We start from the raw sequence: 21,619 nt of genomic DNA on the forward strand, positions 1-21,619 counted from the left end.
AGGCGGTGGTCTCCGTCGCCTTCTTCCCTCGCTGCAAAGCAGCCGTGCAGAATTTATTGCTGAAAGGGAAATGACTTGTTTGCATTGTGGTTGCAGTTTTTTTTATACGCGAGACAGGAGGTGCAGAAAACTAGCATTTGTTTCTGGAGGCGGACCTCAGGCCAGATACTACACTTGGTGCTTTCCCTGCATTATCTTAGGTACTCAGTAAGGCGCTGCTGAGGAAGTATTATGATCTGCATTTTACAGACGAGGAAGACTCAAATTCAGAAGGGTGGAAGACTGGCTCAAAATCTCCCCAGCTTGTGCGATTGCCACTAAAGGACTCTTTTTCCCTTTCAACGTGGTCCGTGGTCCATGGTCCACATACTTGGAAATGCCTCCCTCATCTTGCCTGGCTGTCAATACACTCAAATCAGCGATATTAAAGTAAATGAGGGATTTCCGTTCTTGGGTGTCAGTGTGTGTATTGTACCTCCTGGAATTATATGCAGAAATTTGTGGGTCTGTGCATAGTTGCATTTTTCTAAGAAGGCTGATTTTCATTAGATCTTCAAAGTCATCTATGATCATAAAACAACAGAATATCTCTATTTTGGGAAATGTTTATTTTCTCCAACCTATTCCTCTTCCCAATGACCCTTCCTCTGTTACCTTGTTTGCAGTTGACACTCTTATGGTCGTTGCTATGCAGTGACTGCTCACCAAAACGTCCATTGGCCATCCTTGAAGAGGCTTCCTGCTGGACTTGTCCTTGGAGCTTGGGTGGGGAGGAGTGGGGGGTGGGGGTGGTTGAAATGGGTAACATTCTGAAAATGAAGAAGACATAGCCCTTGAAAGAACTCACAGCAAGGAAGAGAGGTTGTTAATTCAGCCTAGGGGTCAGGGAGAGGAGGTTTCTGGGAGGAAATGCAATTTGATTTGGGCTTTGAAAGACAGGCCATCGAGAGGCAGAGGAGAGCGGGGAGGCCATTCCTGGCAAAGGCAGCAGCGTGAGCGCAAAACAGAAGCAAGAACGAGGCCAGAGCTGCTGGCGCTGTCCGTATTCTGGTGTGACCAAAGTACAGAGGGTTCAGAGGAGCTGAAACTTGAAAGAGAGCTTTGGGTCAGGTTTTTTGGCTCTGAATACCATGTGAAAAATTACACTCATCTTAATTTGACAGCCAGCTTGGGAAGCATTTACACTGAAACATGTCTTTTTCCTTCTGCACAGCAACTCCACATCCCACTGGGGCAGGGAGTCGCCTCAGGAAGCAGGTCCCTGCACAAGAGCCCACCTCCCGGCATTCAGCACACTGCCACCTCCCCCACCTTTCCTGTCCCAGCTTACAGTGATGGCCTTCAGTGCTTGCTTGGTGTGCAAGCTAGGGATTTTACTTTAAAATGTTACTTTGGTTTGTGACGAAGGGTACTTTGAAATCAAGGAGTTTGCTCCTTTCAGAAACTGGAGACCAAAGCAGAGCCCCTCCTGCCTCTGAGATTTCAAGGGAGGTTTTCGGCCATTTGGACGACCTTGACACTTGAGATGTAATGGACCACGCCAACCTCCCTTGGCTTCAAATTCTTTAGGTTTTCAGTATGTGAACTTCCTTTTGTTGATCTTTTTGGTACTTCTATAATTTTTGACATCCCCCCCAGCAAATAAATTTGAACTGGGAAGTAACACCCCTAATGCTTTGACACATCCGTCAATTACAAAGCCACCTTTGGTATACAGGGTGAGCCTCTGTTTAAGAAAACTCAGTGTCTGAAAACCTAGACTTACAAATCAAGTCAGTCCCTGGCATTGGGGCGGATGGAGTTCTTCAGGGAGCTTTCCTTTCCCAGAAGGACTCCTTCCATGGGCATCGTAATTCCCGGTGCCTTGACCTATAAGGTCATATTTCACCACCTGACAGTGAACTCTGGAGGCAGAGAAACCTCAGGCAAAAATGTGTGGAGCAGCTGCTCAGGGAATGAGAGCCAGGCAGGGACTGGGGGAAAACCTTTTTCTTTTTTTTTAAGTTATATTGTGAGATAACAGAAATAGAAGAGACTTAATTCACCAGTGTTCCCTTTACACGGCACATTTCCTGTAACATGTGCAGAGTCCGCTACCTGATCCAAGGTGCTTGGGGGTAACTGGTGTTGGATTGCGGGGAGGCGAGAGAGAGCCCAAGATAGTGGCTGGAGATGATGGGGAGAGATTTCGGCCAGAAGAGCTTAAAGAAGAGTCAGGGCCAAGGGAGACGTGGAAAGTACCTGGATAGAGTTTGGTGACACATGAGGTCTAAGGGGGACAGCAGGTGCAGAATCTCAGTCAACACTCAGGTTTCTGGCCGATATTTCAGTGGATGACGATGGCTTTCTTTGCACAAGGAGGGAGGAGGACATGTGTGGAGGGCAGAACTTAAAAATATTAAGGTCTTCCCAAAATTGCTATGCTTGCAGGAAATTCACTTAGAGTTACCAGCCTGGAGTTGAAGAGGGAGGTCCAATCTGGGGCTAGAGGTTGAGAAGTCTTCTGCATGTGAAGGAAAATCGGAGTCTGGAGGAGGGTCTTACCTGGGAGGGGGAGAAAAGGTGTGAGGAACAGCTATGGGAGACGGACATTCAAAGATTAGATGGAGGAAGCAGAGACTTAAGGAGGACCATTCAGAGATGAGGGGACCGCGAGGAGGCCCTCCAGCATCTCAGAGGGGAGGGCTTGGCCAATAGCACACAAGACAAGACTCCACTGCAGCCCCGCACTCAGAGCAAGAGGAGCCTGGCTTCTGTGGGTGTAAATACCTGAGAGGCAATTCTGGACAAAGGAGATCGGTAATCCAAGAGAAACGAAAGTGTATTTCATCTAAATCACTGACAGTTGGAACAGCCCAAATTTTGGGTGGCTTCTCCATGTTCCCTTTCAAGTTCTAGACTGAAGCGAGGCCATCGGAGAGAGATGGAATAAATAGCTTTCCCAACGCTACTCAGCAAGTGGAAGGCATAGGAAGACTGCTGCCTTGCAGGGGTCACTCTCCCTTTGCAATGGGGCAGAAGTGGCCCGGGGGGGCTGGGACTGCCACCCCCCCCCCGCTAGGGAAGGGACAGGCTTATCAAGCAGTTTCCTGCTCGCCGTGTTCTGGATTTCACAAGTGAAGGGAACAAATTCACTAGTGATTTCCCAGCGGCGGGCTGGTCCAGAACAAAGCCCCAGTTTGATTGTTTCCATACTCACGAGTATTGGAAATTGGGGAACGGAGTGGGGGTGAGGGGGCACATTCCCTAAAAAAAGAATCTAATTTTGCCCTCATTTCTCGGAGACTTTTTTGCTGCTGTAATATTGATGTTTATGGGGAAATTAGCTATGAGGAGGCAATAGTCTATTTTAGAAAACTGAACTCAGATATTGAAAGGACTATTTTAAACCTGCACTTAATCGTTTGGCTCCGTAATGGTCTCTTGGTATTTTTTTTTTGAGAATTCCCATGGATTGCCTTACAACTCGACTCTAGCAGCTTGTATTCCATCGGGAACGCCCAGCTCTTTTAAGGGACACTGTGGTATTAATGATGGATGAGAATATTCAAGGCATTTTCCCATTTGAGTGCCATTACTTGTAGTGTTAAAACGTTTCGAAAACACATTTTAGCCATTAACTCATTTTTATTGTCAGATGAAAGTGCTTAATAGACTCACCCAGTTTCCCTCCTTCATCTTGGAATGAAATCATCTGTTGGATTCTTGGCACCACATTCGACAACGAAACAGAGAACCCTACGACTTCATTGCAGAAGTGACAGCTGGGGCAGGGAATTCCAGTCCGGCCCAGCCCAGCTATCTAAAATCGCTCACCTGGTTTAGCAGATTCAGGCTCCTGGAATTTATGGGCTGGGTTACTTCATTCCATCGATGCATTCCCTACACCCCCACCCCCAGAAATGCAGGTGCTTTTATCATTTAAGAAATGTGTCTTTCCTTTAATTGAGAAGTATTTTTTAAAGCACCTGGTTTGTATCTGATATTTTACAGGCTGATGCTCAGCCGGTTTTTTTTTTTTTTTTTATCATTTAAAACAATCAAGGAGTATAAATGATGTATGATGGGTTATGTGATTACTAGGAGAAAGTGTTTCTGAGTTGTGTGAATACCAGACATATCAGAGTTGTACTCTCCTCCCGGCCAGCTCCCTGGATGGTTCATGGGAGGCAAGCCAGAGGGGTCGCTTGCTTTTGGAGGGTGGTGTGGGGAGCCTGCGAGCCTCCTCTGACATTGGCAGCAGCTGTCACCCCAGCTGCCGTCAGGATTTCTCCAAGTCTGATCAGGTTGAAGGGCAGATTGTCTTAAGAGCCCTCCTAAAATCACATCCAGTTGCCAGAAACACTCTTAAAGCCAGAACTGGACTTCTTCCCTCCACTCTGTTGGTGAAATCTCATGGCTCTGTTGTAGTTAGGAGGTCAAACTTATGGTAACACTAACTAAGGCAGGTCGCAGGGTGCAGCTGGAGGCACCAGCTTGAGAGCAGAGACCAGCAGCTACGCTCCTAAGCTGGGCTGAGTAACTGACCAGGTTAGCAACTCCTAGACTTTTGAATTCCATAAACCAGTAAAATTTCAAAATAAACTTTTTTGGGACTTAGGATGCAGCCGTCACTATCATTTAGTAAAATAAATGAGAACACTGTAGCATAGTGATGTTCGCATACCTTTAGCTTTCTGGAAGGCTCATGCCATAGCCTTTATTTCTCATTTTGCTTTGGACTGATGGATGATTTGAAACCACGGGACAGAACAATCCTAAGGATTTCTTTGCCAGAAAAGGAATCTTCTGGCTGACTGTGTACCAGGCCCTGGTGCTCAGTGCTGGGAGTACAAGGAGGTATGAAAACAGCCCTGCCCAAGAAGACATTACATTCAGAGATGGGGGAAAATGTGTCCACACTGTAGGCACTGTGGCAGAGTAAACACAGCATGTTAGGTGAGCAGAGAGAAGCAGAGCTCACCCAAGGGAGTGGGTTTTATTTCACTTCAGGTGCAGTCTAAGAAGAGGGAAGATTTGGGGGTTTCTTCTGCAGGCCTTGATTTCCAAACTCTTTCTTGACAGGAAATTCTGAGGAGGCAGTGGCTGAGAGCCAGTGCTTAGAGGTCAGATGGAATTGGATTCCAGACCCAGCTCTGCCACTTGTGGGCTTGAGAAACTTTTAAAATCTTTAAGATCATTTCTTTATCTCTAAAATTAGGATAATAAGAGTTCCTAGCTCCTATGGTGGTTGTGAACATTAAAATCTGATAATACATGAAAAGCTCTCATCACTGTGGCCTTCGGATCATTACAGAATGTTAGCTGTCATTATATTTGTAAAGAGAAGGAGTAATATGTGCAAGGGCCCTGAGGCAGCGAAGAGCAGGCTTCTTTAGGGAAGTGCAGGGTGTGATGAGTGTAGGGCCCAAGGGTGCGGAGGAAGAGAGGGGACAGAGGAGACCGGCAGAGGCTGGAGGCCAGGTTTCCTGCACCCAGTGCACTCAGTAGTATGCGTTACATCTTGTGGGCCCTGGAGAGCCATGGAAGCACATTAAGCCAGGAAGTAACATCGTCAGATTTGTGTTTAGAAAGCTGGAAGTGAATGGGAAGGAGACAAAACTGGAGGCAGGAGGACCCGTTTGGGGGCTCTTTGCAGGATGCAGGCAAGCTCTGCTGAGGGTCTGAATTAGGATAATCAGGGTAGGGAAGGAGAGAAGCGCACAGGGTGTTATGAACCACCAGTGGGGATGTCCTTGTTTGGTAGCTGTTTAGCATGTTCTAGGGAGACCCTACGACACAGAGCAGAAACCCTCCACTGGCAGCAACACACTACACCTTACACTTTAGTGCCTTAAAAACATGAATTCAATGTCCCATTTACTTTTTGTGTTAGTGGACAGAGTAAGAGATTGGCAGCCAGGAAACTTTCCTTCTTTGGCCCTAATGGATTTTGGGTCCTTGGGCAAGTGCTTTTTTATAAAATAAGAGCTTTAAAAAGATGACCCCAGTTCTAATGTGGAATGTATTCTGTGGACATTTGGGACTTCCATCTGGAAGACTTTGGGAAGGACACTTACTATACCTGACCCACAAGTTCTGATCTGTAGAATGGGTCCAATATCATCTTCCCTAGCTTTGACACACGTTCATATTGAGGATAAATGAGTCCAGACACATGTTTGACCAAGAGGTGATGTTATACAAAATGTCATTGCTGTATTTATGATTGGTAGGGTGCTTATATGCTAACTGTTTTTGCAGAAAAATATTGGGCTCCACCAGGATGTCTTAATCCCCAAAATAGGGAGTTATAGATAAAAAATGTCTTTGATTTCTAAAGTCTTTGTACCAGGGATGCTAAAAATTGTAGATTCTAAAAGGTATTGTCTCATTTAAAGTGCTAAGAAAACCAGCCCCTTCTGGTAGAGGCATTGAGTATTTATCATCTTAGATCTTAAGAAGAATATTAGCAAATCAAACCATGCAGGGCTGCTGTTCTATTTTTTTCTCACTTTCTATTCTTTATTGATAAAAAAGTGGTATTGGCTTAGAAATTCTCCTTTCCAATAGTTGCAGCTACAAAAGAAATTTTCTGAGTGCTTGTTCTCTAATCATAAATATTGGGCATTGAAATCTTGTACACAGGCAACAGTCAGAATTCACAATGCCCACACCCTGGGCCTGAGTCCTTTGTTATGTCTTACTTACAGTAAACAAACAAATTTCTAATGATGACCACATCTTTTTTTTTTAAAGAACTTTTATTGAGATACAATTAACAGACAATAAACAGCATATATTTAGAGTGTACAATTTGGTATCCCAATCTCCCAATTCATTCCTCCCCAACCCTCCCCGCTTTCCCACTTGGTGTCCATGTGTTTGTTCTCTACACCTGTGTCTCTATTTCTGCCTTGCATTTCCTCTTTCATAGTTGTTAGCATTTGCCTTATGTATTGAGGCACTCCTATATTGGGTGCATATATATTTATAATTGTTATCTCCTCTTCTTGGATGGATCCCTTGATCTTTATGTAATGTCCTTTCTTGTCTCTTGCAACATTTTTTATTCTAAAGTCTATTTTATCTGATATGAGTATTGCTACTCCAGCTTTCTTTTGATTTTCGTTTGCATGGAATATCTTTTTCCATCCCCTCACTTTCAGTCTGTATGTGTCCCTAGGTCTGAAGTGGGTCTCTTGTAGACAGCATATATATGGGTCTTGTTTTTGGATCCATTCAGCCAGTCTGTGTCTTCTGGGTGGTGAATTTAGTCCATTTACATTCAAGATAATTATCGATATGTATGTTCCTAGTACCATTTTCTTAATTGTTTTGTTTTTGTTTTTGTAGGTCCTTTTCTTCTCTTATGTTTCCCACTTAGAGAAGTTCCTTTAGCATTTGTTTGTGGGCTGGTTTGGTGATGCTGAATTCTCTTAGCTGTTGCTTGTCTGTAAAGCTTTTGATTTCTCCATCGAATCTGAATGAGATCCTTGCTGGGTAGAATATTCTTGGTTGTAGGTTCTTCCCTTTCATCACTTTAAATATATCTTGCCACTGCCTTCTGGCTTGCGAGTTTCTGCTGAGAAATCAGCTGTTAACCTGATGGAAGTTCCCTCATATGTTATTTGTCGTTTTTCCCTTGTTGCTTTTAATAATATTTCTCTGTCTTTAATTTTTGTCAATTTGACTACTATATGTCTTGGCATGTTTCTCCTTGGATTTATCCTGCCTGGGACGCTCTGCGCTTCCTGCACTTGGGTAGCTATTTCCTTTCCCATGTTAGGGAAGTTTTCAACTATAATCTCTTCCAATATTTTCTCAGGTCCTTTCTCTCTCTCTTCTCCTTCTGGGACCCCTATAATGCGAATGTTGGTGCGTTTAACATTGTTCCAGAGGTCTCTTAGGCTGTCTTCAGTTCTCTTCATTCTTTTTTCTTTATTCTTTTCCACATCAGTGATTATCACCATTCTGTCTTCCAGGTCACTTATTTGCCCTTCTGCCTCAGTTAATCTGCTATTGGTTCCTTCTAGTGTATTTTTCATTTCAGTTATTGTGTTGCCTGTCTCTGTTTGTTTGTTCTTTAATTCTTCTAGGTCTTTGGTAAACTTTTTGATCTTTGCATCCAGTCTTTTTTCAAAGTCCTGGATCATCTTCATCATTATTCTGAATTCTTTTTCTGTAAGGGTGCCTATCTCCTCTTCATTTAGTTGTTTTTCTGGGGCTTTATCCTGTCCCTTCATCTGGTACAAAGTCCTCTGCTTTTTCATTTTCTCTATCTTTCTGTGGCTGTGGTTTTCAGTTCCACAAGACAAAATACTGCTGATACTGCTTGATACTGCTGTCTGCCCTCTTGTGGAGGAAGCTATTTAGGAGCCTTCTGTGTGCTTCCTGATGGGAGGAACTGATGGTGGGTAGGGCTGGGTGAGTGGAGCTCAGTAAAGCTTTAATCCGATTTGGTGGGCGGAGCTCAGTAAAACTTTAATCTGCTTGTCTGCTAATGGGTGGGGCTGTGTTCATACCTTGTTGGTTGTTTGGCCTAAGGCCACCTAGTGCTGGAGACCACGGGCTCTTTGGTGGGACTAATGGTGGACTCTGGGAGGGCTCACACCAATAAGCACTTCCCAGAACCCCTGCTGCCAGTGCCCCGCCTCCTCAGTGAGCCACAGCTACCCCCCCACCTCTGCAGGCAATCCCCCAACACCAGCAGGTAGGTCTGGTTCAGTCTCCTATGGGGTCACTGCTCCTTCCCTCTGGGTCCTGGTGAGCACATTTTCTGTGTGCCCTCCAAGAGTGGAGTCTCTGTTTCCACCAGTCCTGTGGAGGTCCTGCAATCAAATCCCGCTGGCTTTCAGGGTCTGATTCTCTGGGGATCCCTCCTCCCGTTGGTGGACTCCCAGGTTGGGAAGCCTGATGTGGGGCTCAGAACCGTCACTTTAGCAGGTGGACTTCTGCAGTATACCTGTTCTCCAGCTTGTGAGTCACCCACCCAGCATTTATGGGATTTGATTTTAACGTGATTGTGCCCCTCCTACCATCTCATTGTGGCTTCTCCTTTGTCTCTGGATGTGGGGTGTCTTTTTTGGTGAGTTCCAGTGTCTTTCTGACCACATCTTTTTAAAATGATTTTATTTGGTTTTACATTCTGGGAATACAGCTAATCCTATTTTTTTTCCTTCCAAACAAGAACAGAGTTCTAAATAGGAAAAAAAATATGCGCGTGTGTGTGTGTGTGTGTGTGTGTGTGTGTGTGTGTGTGTGTGCACGCGCGTGCTTTGACTCTCTTTTCTTTTTTGGAACTGAAATGTTAGCAGAGAACAATTTCTTTAGGAGAGTCATCATTTTGTACTAAGCAGCCTTAGAGCCAACTCCCATGGAAGTGGTTTTGAGCTCAGAGCCAAGAAAGTAGTCATAGAAAATACCTTGTATACATCCCAAGTCATCACCCCTGCGAGATGAGAGCCTCCTTGGCAGGAACACAGTTCACACTCCTACAGTGACTAGCGAAACACCCTCCTTCTAGACAATTTGGAAAAAAATGTGAAAGGACCCATTTCAAAATTGTATAGCAGTAAAGGAACCTTGACGACTAAGCCTTCTGTTTTGGAAAGACTTCACCAGTCACCCAACTTGAGTCTTTTGTTCTCTTCTCACTCCTGATGCCCGAGCTGGAGGCCTCTTCTCTGCCAGTACCGATTTCCAGGGTCCTTCATGCCTGGGTGGAGTTCACTTCCTCTATGAAGCTAGCTTTTCTGGAAGACTCCACCCCACATGGTTTTCTGTCTTGTCTGAATTCCTAAATAAATATGTCTTTCCCTGTACATGCCATGGAGCAGTGCTAGTATAGAGCAGGCTGCTTTGAAATCTAACAGAAACTGTAGACTCTCTCCCCAGAAAAAGGAGCACATACCTTCAATAATACACTACCCTGCAGGCACTTTCCACAGACCACAGACTCTGAGAGTCCCCAAACAGGGACTTCCTAGGGGTCTGGAGCACCAAGTTTCCTCTTGTGGGAAAAAGAGTATGGACTTCGGGTTCCCAGACCCTCCAGCTCAAATGTGACTTTATCTTTTATGCTCCTATCATCTTTGGAAAGATGTTTAACCATCTGAACCTCTTTTTCTTCCAATAAATGAAGATGATTATAGCTACCCAAAGAGTTTCTGTAAGGTTTGAGTGAACTTAAGTGTGTGAAAGCTCCAAGCACAGCGCCAGGCACAGTGGACAGTCAGTAAAATGTGCATGTTCTCATACATCATCTTCACATCATCTTCACTCTGGTCAGTGCTTACAGTACATACTACTGCTTTTACATTTAAATAGCATTTTTGAGCCCTTACCACTTATCAGAAACTTGTTACATGCTTCCAGGTCGATTATATTCTTCAACCAAACCTGTGCTGTCTCCCTAAATAGAATGTGTATCACTGGAGTGCTGTGTGCATGGCTTCTGTCATTGAAAACCCCACCCCCACATGCCCCAGGTATTCAGGGTGTTCAACCAGTGACTGACTAGTTCCCTCAGGGCAGTTATTTAAGGTGGTGTTTTTATTAGAAAACCAAAGGGAAAAGAAGAAACTTCCCATCAAACTGCTACCAGATTCCCTTTGAGGGGGATAGGAGTTTGATTTTTCCTTTTATTTAGATAGATCACTGTCACCACAAGAGTCAGTGTTGAGGAAGGTAAACCGAGTCTGCTGGGACCAGAGTGGGCGTTGATCTCGACTGACCCCCTCTTTTGATTGTTGGAAAATCTGTATGTTGCCTCTTTGTCCTCTGGCATTTCATTCCTTTTTAGTAGAGATATTTCATGAGGCCCTTTGGAAGGGTTTTCTTCATTAGATATTTATTTTTACATTGGACTTTATGCTATATTTATGAAAAGGACTAAACACGGATACAACCATTTGGTTAAAAATTGCAGTTTTGGATGATTTTTTGAGTACTTACTAAAAGGATGACCTCCTTATTGCTATTTTCAAAAGCATTTGTTTCTGCTTGGGATTTTTGTGTTGAAAATGGGAATTCACTCATATAGAGTTATCTGAAGACCCCAGCCTCTAAGTGTCACACACATATAAATATTGTTCTCTTAAAAATTTAGTTTTCTTTCATAAGGATTTATATTTTTAAAATTAGCCTCTATATTTAATTTTAATACATTTCAGTTTTCTAATCCCTAAGAAACATATTTTCCTCTTAGGTATATTTTGAAGATAAAGTAAAAAAAAAGGATATCTAAAATACAGTGTTTGGCATGTAGGAAATTCTCTTGGAGTGCTAGCTATTAATACCTTTAAATATTTACCTGATTATAGCTTGATGGTAAAGCAGTTTACATAAAGAATCATGGATCTTGGGAGACCAAACCTGAAACACAAAGAAAAACGCAACTTATATGATTCTGGGAATATTATATTTCTTTGATTCACTGAATATCTTAAACCATAAAATGAGTTGTAATGTTGAATAATTATAGCTAATATTTGCACAGTATTTTACACAGTGCTTTTACACTCATTTCAATAGTCTTTGCAAGAATCTCATGTAGAAGAGATTATTATATTATTGTTGTTGTAGCTGAGCAACTTGAGACTCAGAGCTCAAATGACTTGCTCCAGAATAATGGGGGCGTGGGATGGGGCTTCATATTTGTGCGACTCTTTCAGACTCTTCTCTAGGAGCTCATTATTTACCACTTACGCTGTGCATCTTCTGATACTATCAGTAGGCCACGTTGTTATTTCAGCCTGCTCTGTGCTGCAGATCCTCAAGGCTGTGTCCTAATCTTTATCAGTAAGTCCCAACCTGCAATGTTCTGGGAAAACAGGCCCAGCAAATATACAAAGCCATCATGCCAGATTCCCACACACTGTCACCTTGGTAGAGAAAGGGCAGTCCTAGGGAATACAGTCATGGAGGAAGACTGGTGCCTCTAAGAGCAAAAGGCCATCCAGAGTGGCCACAGATGGAAAGAGGACCACCTTCCAATGCCAATCTCCAAAGCAGGAAACATCCCAAGTAAGAGCCAGAAAAAGTGTTTTCAGGTCTCATTACCCCATGAGTACTTATCCAGCTGGCATCTCCTTCCCTCTGTCTTCACCTGGGAGACAAAATCTTGTGATCTTCTCTTGTTCCGCCTCTACCAGACCCTCCTTGCAGGAGTGAATTCAGATCTTGCAGTACTCAGGGGCACCACTGCAGCTATGTCATGTCCAAGGGAGGCTTCACATTAAGATGATCTCTGAAGATGTCAAGGGAGACGTGTGTGTGTGTGTGTGTGTGTGTGTGTGTGTGTGTGTGTGTTAAAGGAAGCCTAAACTTTATAATACAAACATCAACATACTGGTTTTAAATAATAAACATGCTTTATAAATTGTTGCTTGGGCTCCTTTATTCCTGGAATCCCTCTTATCATCCTCCTATATGAATTGTATTCCTAGTATTTTAGTACTTTTGCATCTATATTTTTTGCTATACTTCTCTCCTCCTTCAGGTTGGTTCTTCTTCCCCCCCCCCCCTTTATTATTAGGGGGACCTTTCCTGTCCCTTGTACTTAATAAACAGCTTCTTTACGGGTAGAAACTGCCTAGAATCAGCACCAGCTGGATTGCCGTATTCTCTCTAATATAAGCTCCCACCCCATAGGGAAGAGTGGCAAAGAGCCGGTAAGTTCCTTGGGACTGACCCAGCAACAGGTCACAGTAGGAGTGTAGCCAAGGAGTCACTGAACAGAACGTGGAAACCAGAGTCCCCAGCTTCCCTAAATACAGTCCTGGACTGCCAACCAGCCTTCTCTCCCACCCTTTCAGCTGTAAAACCTCTTCTGTGCCCACGGGAGCTCTGAGACTCTGCTCCTCCTCAGGTATCAGTATCAATCTGCTCTGAGCTGGAGAAGATTTCTCTTTGTCTCAGCTCTCTCTTAGCCATGATCATTATTTCCTTTAAAAAAAAAAAAAAAAAGCTGTACTTCTCCAGTGTAACCTGTTCGTTTTTACTTTCTGAACACCAAATCTGGAGGCATTTTTATCCCTTTGCTTTGGCACTCAGAAGCTTAGATCCAAATTGATGTCGTCTCCAACAAATGTGAAGATCTTAGTGGCTGGATGACCTGTAATTCACGTACTGCTTGCCTCTCTACCTTCATCTTACTATTCTCCTTTTATTTTCCTCTTCCCCTCACTTTCATTACGTAAGCATTTGCATTCTCTAAGAGTGTATAGTAACTTACCTAAATTCTTTTATTGAGCAAGATCAAATATTAAAACATAATCCTCATACTGATTAACTAAGTCATCTCATTAGTAACGGGTTCATAGAAAAGTACTTTGTATGCACTTCGGAGCTGTTTGAAAAGACTGGAGAGGCTCTGTCATGAGGAATGTGGCTGGGGGTGTAGCGAAAGCTCTTTGGGTGAGGGGTCTTCCCAAGTAGAGGCTGCGGTCAAGTGAAAAACAACCATGGTCTCTACCCAGTGCCCATCTGTGATGCTAACTCAAGTTGCAGACCTTAAACCAGAATATACTTCCATGAATTCTTGTCCTTTTGGAGGGGAACAGTAAGCATCGTTTTTTTGTTTTGTTTTGTTTTTTGCCGTGAAGGAAATGAACTATTTCTGTATTTATTCAAGGAGCTTGCATTGAAATGCATGTTTTCTACCTTCCCTAGGACTGGACTTGACCCCTAATACTACATAATGTCCTATAGTCATCATTCCAGACAGTTCCTGTTTGTGATGTGAAACACTTAGAATACATCTAGAATAGCTCCAGTTATTGACCTTTGAAAATCACGTTTCGAAATATTTGACCACATCAGCCAACCAGCTTAAGTAACCTTTTGAACAGATAGAACTCTGCATCCAGCTAATATTTGGATGTATTTCCACATGTTTGTTTCAGTCTGTTACTAATTTTAAAGACGACGTATTTCCCACCCAGGTACTCTGAAAGTAAAATCCTACACAAGGCAGACTTTTAGGAGGAAGCTAAATCCACTCAGGTCTCCTGTGACATGTTAATAGCACAAAAGTAGGGAAATTAAGAATATTTAACTTCCATTAAGGCATTTTATATGAAAGTCAGGGCTGCTACTAAACAGTAGAATCATCTTCCCACAAGAAGTGCCTCCGGGTCTGAGTTGGAATTGTTCGTTCAATTGGAAACAGATTGTTTCCTTAGAGACCCAGGAGGGTTTGTGAATGTTGCCTAGTGGGGCAGGGATGGACTGAACCAGTTCTGAGTTTTAATCTGGCAGAACTCTTACAGGGCTTTGCTCAAAAATATCTTAAAAGGAAACGTGCATCAAGGCAAGAGAGGAAGAAAACAATGACAGAAGGAATAGGGAAGAGGGAAGAATCTTTTGGAAGAGAGAAGCATGGTGTTTGCCTCCTACTGTGTGTGGGAGGGTGTGTGTGGGTGTGTACATGTGCATGCATGCCCAAATATTCATATATTTCGAGATGGGGGCAAGGTCTAAGAAGTATATATTCCAACTTTCTGCCCAACTTATTTTTACAGTATTTTTAAGGGATAATATACCATATTTCTACATAAACACCACCAGTGACAGGAAACTCACTATTTCACAGAGCAAATCACCCAGTATTCCGAAAACCCTAATGGTTAGCAATTTTTTCACGACGTTGAAGGAAGATCTTCCTCATTATTTCCTCGCTTGTTCTAGTTCTCTTCCCTAGAGCCACATACAACCTATCTGATTTGTCTTCCATAGGGGAATTCTAAATAAGTATTTGAAGGCTGTTAAGATAGTCATGATGATGATGACGGTGGTAATTATCATGTAATGTTTCTTGAACACTTCTTATAACTACCGTGCTAAGCATTTTATATTTTATCTCATTAATATTCATGAATTGATGAAATAGATACATTTCAAAAATTCTTTCTGCAGATGAGAAAACTGAGGCTTAGAGAATTAAGTACCTTGCCTTGGGTAACAGAGCTAACAGGAAACAGAGCTAGGATTGCAAACAGACCTCCCTAAATGGTCTCTTTCCTAGCTTCACATTAGTGACTTATATGACGAATGATGTCTGCAAGTGTATGAGTATTTTCTCAGAGTGGGGATTGTGTAGACTAGATTATACCACCTTCTGCACTCAAGGGAACTGCTTGTTATGTACGTTCCTGCACAACATCATCCTTTTTGTTTATTCCTTTTTCACCACACATCTTTCTAACAGTGGCATATCTTTTTAAATTCCTGTAACAACATAAGTACTGTCGGAAGCCATGTGGATAGAAAATTACAGCCCTGCACTTCCTTTTATTGGTCCAGTGATTTTTCCAGTTGATCCTTCACAAGCCAAGGTGTCTTAGTCATGAGTTAGAGAAATGTCTTCCAAAAAGCACAGCACCCAGCATCAAATCGCAGCTCCATAAATATGTGTAGAATGAATGAATGGACAATGGCCTCCTGAAGAAGATGCTTTCATGTCTAGAGCTGAGAGAAGTAGAAATTTTGCTATTTACTTAAGTAATAACTACAGTTTCCCTATTTTTTCAGGTTGGGATCACAGATATGTAACAAATTTGTATTTCTCTGCAGATTTGATTCACCCTTGCAAAAGTGCCTCAGGCTGCAATTTTATTGAGAATAACTTTTTGGATGTTATACCTTTTCATTGCTACACTAATTTCGTTGCCATTGAAATGTCAAATTTCAAGAGCCTCTGACTTGCCTGGGAAACATGACCTCCTGTACAGGCTAAGAGGGGTTCCTGGGAATGTAAATCTGTTTTCTAAACTCTTTTCCTCAGGAACTTTAAGAAACTTACTTTTCTGGGCAGGTGTTTTAATAACCTCCTCTCTGTTTTGCTTGTCCATTGACATGGTATGTTCCCATATCAATGGAGCAGAAACAAAGCAAAGCTGAAACACTAACTATAAAGGATTAAGGGGATTAGGGAAGAGGAAAGGTAAAAAATTTGTGAAATATTCCTAAACTCTGCCTCTTATGACTAAAATACCTGATTCTTTGGATAAAAAATAAAAAAATAGTTGCTAAGTTATCACTCGTCACCTGGTATAAAGATAGTTTCTTTTGGGTCTTATGATGTGGTTATAGGGGCTCAGTGGTATTTATGCAAGTTATTCAAAGATGTCCAACCTTTTAAGAAGTCTGTTTTTTATATTGTTAATAGTATTGGTTTTGTGTTGCCTCTCCTAGGTTTGCTGGGATGGGAAACCTGCTCAAAGTCCTGACCAGGGAAATTGAAAACTATCCACATTTTTTCTTGGATTTTGAAAGTAAGTTCCAAAATTTAAAAGATTATGATGAAAACTTTTCACTTTCTTTATAGCTTGTTGATAGGGAAGAACATCTTTTTAATACACCCATGCTTTTCTTTGATTTTAGAAGCAATCAGTTATTGTAGGCCTAACATAAATCATCATCGTGTATTTTCCTAATAATTTTCATGAATTACAATGTCGTATTCCAAAGAAAAATAGTATATGCAGTAATTTACATAGATTAACATAGAATAAATATCACTAGACATGAAAGAAAAGTGATAGATACCAGAAATGAGGCTTACAGATTTTGTGTTTTTGAGTCATCTCTATCTGTTCTTTATATATTATTTGATAACACAAAACTATTTCAGGATTTTGAGATATAACTTTAATTTGAAAGGTTATTTTTCTTTTTTCAAAAACTTTAAATTTTTTCCTAAGGTAAAATGGCTTATGAATCATTCCTGAATACATACAGAGACTTTCTTATCTTAATTTTTTGATTGAGCATATATATAAATGAGTGACACATTCATGTTTAATCAACAAAACTCATGTTTCTACACTCACTTTTGTGTTCTCCTCTTTTTGAATTGCAATTCCACAATACCAAGCACAGTTAAATGTCCTTTGTCCCAGTCATCACCATCTGTTGCAAACTTTAATCTGCTTTAAACTGTAATATTTCAAGTATTTTATTTATATTAGAAATAAGTTGGAACTTCCTTACATATATATTAAACCTTCTAACAGAGATTTTCTAAGTAAATGCTAGAAGAACCTTCTAAGATACAGCAAACCTAAAGGTGAAAGCTCCCTGGATGTATCTTTTTAAACTCTTTGGTATATCTGAAATACCTACTTGAAAAGGAAGCATCCCCAGAGTTCAAGCATTCTCAAAAAGATTTTAATGTAGATTATATTCAGTGAACAAGATCTCACTTCCGATTTAACTTGGTTTGCTGTTGTTCTTGGTATTTGACTGGATTTGGCTGGATTTGTTTGGGTGCTGTTTATTTGGGTTGAGCTTGGCTGAGTTTGGCTGTTTAGTTGGGTTTGGTTGGATTTGATTGGGTTTGGTTGGGCTTGGTTGGGTTTGGCTGGGTTTGGTTGGGCTATACTGGGTTTAGTTGGGTTCAGTAAGGGGTGCAGCTGGGAACTCAAGAGCCAGATTGATTTGATACTTCAAAAAGAATGGGCTTTTTTACTCGTGTGATTTTGCTACTCTATGTGTGTGTGTGTGTGTGTGTGTGTGTGTATCTTTGTTGTTGTTACGGGAAGATTTATTAATAACTTTAAAGAATTGTTACAAAATAAGTTACCTATTACTCCAACACCCTAATTTTACTACTTGCATTTTTAATTGCTCCCTTCCATTTCTTATCATATTCACTTTACACTGTTTCATTCAGCATGCATGAGAGGCCAAAATAGTGGTAAAGCACCCCATTCACTCACAACTTGAGGGATGTATAAACACCTAGGGGAGTTACATGCCTGTTCTTTTTCGGAAGCTATGAATTCCACATGCACGTGTGCATGCCTCTCTCAATGCCTGCCAGAACTCAGTGGCCCCATGGGGCCTATTCAGCTGTTCTTGAATTTTGGCTTTCCAAGCATCCACAGAAAAATAGTATTGAGTTCTTTGTCAAGTCTAATATTAAAATCCTTTAAAGTGATAAAAGTAAAATCTGCAGGGATTTAAAGCAGTAGTTTTCAAGTGGTGCTCTGCAGAGCACCAGAGTTCCAAGGCAAGATCTCAGGGGATCCCCTGCCCTACCACCACAGCAAAGGGGCCTCACTTCCCCTCTCCTACAACCCAAGGATTCTGATTTGCTCAGTCTTGTACTTTGGACAGTTTCTTACTATGTTATTTAAAGAAAGGTCATGGTGGCTGAAGAGAACATTTAAATATCTTGATTTCTGGTAATAGCTTATGGTACCAAAATTTCATTTGTAGATATACTATAATTTCTTACAGAGGGAAAGTGCGGAATGGATTTCCACATCTGGTGGCTCATTACTAAGATTAGAACTATATTATTTAAGGAAAATATAAAACTATAACATTATAGAAATATATAAAATCCTGTTTATTTCACACCTTAATACCAAGGAGAAGATTAACATTATTTCACTGAGACTAAGAAGATAAATCGCTGGGCTGACATCACACAGGGAATGATTGGGGAACTGAGATGGGAACACAGATGTCTTTGGCTTTCTTCCTCTCTCTGCTTTGATTCCCTAAGTGCTCATCACAGGCAGCTTCCAGGAAGTGCTACAGCCATCATTCTCCTCCTGATTAGAGAGGGAAGTCTTAATCATCCACAAACTAAGATGTCTCATGAAAAAAAAAAAATGGTTTCTTGATCCTGCAAATCATATTTCCTAAAGTTGGCTTTCAAGAAAGAAAGATGATGGACTGGACGTGTGGGGAAGACGGGCTGTGGTCATGATTTCTCCTTGAGTGTATAACTCAGCTCAATACAGTAACAGGATATTGAGTGATTATGGGCATCTGTGTCAGCCAGGTAACATCAGGAGAACAGAGCTAAACGAGAGCGGCCTTTGTCTAATGAAGCCCCAGGCTGGTGTGGAGGACAATACAGGCACACAGTTCAAGATGAAGTAAAATAAGGGACTTAGGAGAGGCACGGTGTGGCCTGGGAGTAGAGGGAGAAAGCATACATCAAGTTTCAGGAAGTGGATGACTACAGAAGGATCAGAGAAGTCTTCTTGCAAAGGTGGCATTTGGAATGGACTTAAAACAATGAGTGTTTTTTGTTTGTTTGTTTGGGGTTTTTTTGTTTTGTTTTGTTTTGTTTTCCTACAGATCTAGAAAACTTTTCCAAAGAGAATAGTAGAAATCCCTAGAGCAGACAAGAGCTTGAGTGGATGAGAACTTCAGGTGTACTTATGCTTAAAGGGAGGTTGGGTGCTTAGAGGATCCAGGAGAGAAAGGCTATATTGAGGGGGAAGCAGGATTGCTTGCTCAACTGAGGTTCCTGATGGCAGGGCTTGGGCCCCACCTGTTTTGGTGACCCAGCACTCAGCCTGCATTGAGCCCAGAGCATTGGACGATGAATGAGCCTGAGTAACAGTTGCTGGCCATGCGAATAAACAGAAGAGAACAGGCTGGATCAGGCAGCCAGGAGACACAGATATTCAAGTAGCGGGGAGTGTAGATAGAGTCAAATGCTGAGAGTGGTCAGAAGGGATAAGGCTTGGAAAGGGGATGATGGATTGGGCAGTTACCTGCCCCACAGATTCAGGATTTATTGCTTTGAGTACAGAGGCTGGATTGCAAAGAGTTAAGGAGTAAGAAGTGGAGGGAGGAAGGAAGGCTGAACAGTATGTAGCAACAGCTTAAATGCATTTGGCACCTCTACTTCGACTGTTCAATAATATTCTTTTTGAAGTCAGTGATGGAATATAATTGAACTGGGTCAAATAGACATAATTAGGTTGGGTCAAAATACAACACAAAATTAGACACATCTGTCCTTAGGTTTTCCAGTTGTGTAGATCTGATTTAAATTTGACCTTTGCAGCGGGTTTTACATTTTATGCTCCCATTTCTGCACAATCACTTAATATCTTTTTATTGTTGTTTTTTCATCCCACTACTTTTTTCTTTCCACGAACAGAAGTTTTACATTTCAACAAAGTGTGATTTATCTTTTTTTTTTCCTTTTTTTTACTAAGTGCATGCTGTATCTTCTTTAAGAAATCATTCCTATTCCACAGTCATAAAGATATTTTACTACCTTTCCTTATGAAAGTTTTGGAATTTTAAGCTTTACATTTAGGTCAATGATCAATCCTGAACTAATTTTTGTATATGTTGTGAGAGAGGTGTTGGGTTCATTTCTTTTTTCATGTGATATAAAATTATTCTAGCCTGGGGGATTGCTTTAATGCCTTTGTTGTAAATTAGTTAACTATAATGTGTATGGGGCTACTTCTGGACCTTTGATTCTCTCTCATTGCTTTATTGATTCATTTCACCAATTAATACCAAAACGTAACTAATGAGAAAGTCTGGAAGAGTAAGTCCTTCAACTTTGTTCTTTCTCAAGATGTTTTGACTATTCTAGCTTCTTTACTTTCCTAAATAATTTAATCTATCTTTTATAAGTGTTTAATGTCTACAGAAAACCTTGCTGGGATATTGATTATAATTACATAAAATCTATAAATCAATTTGGAGAGAACTGACATCTAGGCAAAACTGATTCTTCCCACATATGAATATGATCTATCTTTTTGTTTCTTTAGATATTCTTTAATTTCACTCAGCAGTGTTTTATAGTTTTTAGAGGTCCCACATACCTTTTGTTAAGTATACCTTTAAGCATGTCATATGTTGCCCATAACTTACGCTTGGTGTTTGCAATGGTATATATTTCCCCATTCTGTCTGCCTTTATCTTTATAGAGTGTTTCTCATAAACAACACGTAGTTGGCTCGAGCTTTTTCATCCAAGCTGATAATATCTACCTTTTAATTGGCATGTTTAGTCCATTTACATTTAATTAATGTTTGTATTTGAGTGATTCTTGGTGTTGTTTCCATTTGTTTCTTTTCTGCTCTTTGTTTCTCAGTGTTTTCCTGCCTTTGATTAAATCAAACAGTTTTTCGTATTCTCTTTTGTCTTTTCTGTTGACTTTTTAGTTATGCTTCTTGATGCTTACTTTAGAGACTATTATATATATCTTTAACTTATTGCCATCTGTCTTCAAAATGTATTCTTTACTCCATGAAGAATTTAAGAAACTTATCACAGTACACTTCCAGTCACCACCCTTCTTCCTTTGTGCTCTTGTTATATGTTTTGCTTCTATGTACATATGTTATAAGCCCATTTCAATATCTTTGTTTAACTATAAACTTTCAGTAGTCTCATAAATGTGTGTTTGTATTTGTAATATTAATAGATCTTTTATATTTTTGGACACTTTTTCCGGTGTTATCCATTCTTTCTGACATAACTAGGTCTCTTTGGTATTATTTCACTTCCCTATGGAAAGGATTTGGATGACATCCTGTATTTATATCACATGTGACATATTTAGTATCTGACATAGACCTGGGCATGAAGTATAAGCTTACGAACTTTGATTTCTTCACTGATGCTAATTCAGTAACTATCTGCAGAGCATCTCCTGCATCCTAACATCAGGAAGGACCAGCAGAAGTGGGGGTGCGGTCTTTTTTTAAAAAAATCTTTATTGAATTCGTTACAACATTGCTTCTGTTTTATGTGTTGGTTTTTTGGCCACAAGGTATGTGGGATCTTAGCTCCCTGACTGGGGATCAAACCCACACCCCCTGCATTGGAAGGCAGGGTCTTAACCACTGGATCACCAGGG

The 21,619-nt window shown here is 41.2% G+C and overlaps 1 protein-coding gene across 1 annotated transcript in view; it reads left to right on the forward strand.

The window, feature by feature from the left end:
• CYRIA (CYFIP related Rac1 interactor A) overlaps positions 1 to 21,619 on the forward strand; it is a 56,147-nt gene that overhangs the window by 15,313 nt on the left and 19,215 nt on the right. The window contains exon 2 of the mRNA XM_057743226.1: positions 16,177 to 16,256. Within this exon, the coding sequence (XP_057599209.1) occupies positions 16,187 to 16,256 (70 nt within the window). The 5' untranslated portion in view covers positions 16,177 to 16,186. The remainder of the gene's footprint in view (positions 1 to 16,176; positions 16,257 to 21,619) is intronic.

Source organism: Hippopotamus amphibius, chromosome 7, assembly GCF_030028045.1.
Source record: "Hippopotamus amphibius kiboko isolate mHipAmp2 chromosome 7, mHipAmp2.hap2, whole genome shotgun sequence".
Lineage (NCBI taxonomy): Eukaryota > Metazoa > Chordata > Mammalia > Artiodactyla > Hippopotamidae > Hippopotamus > Hippopotamus amphibius.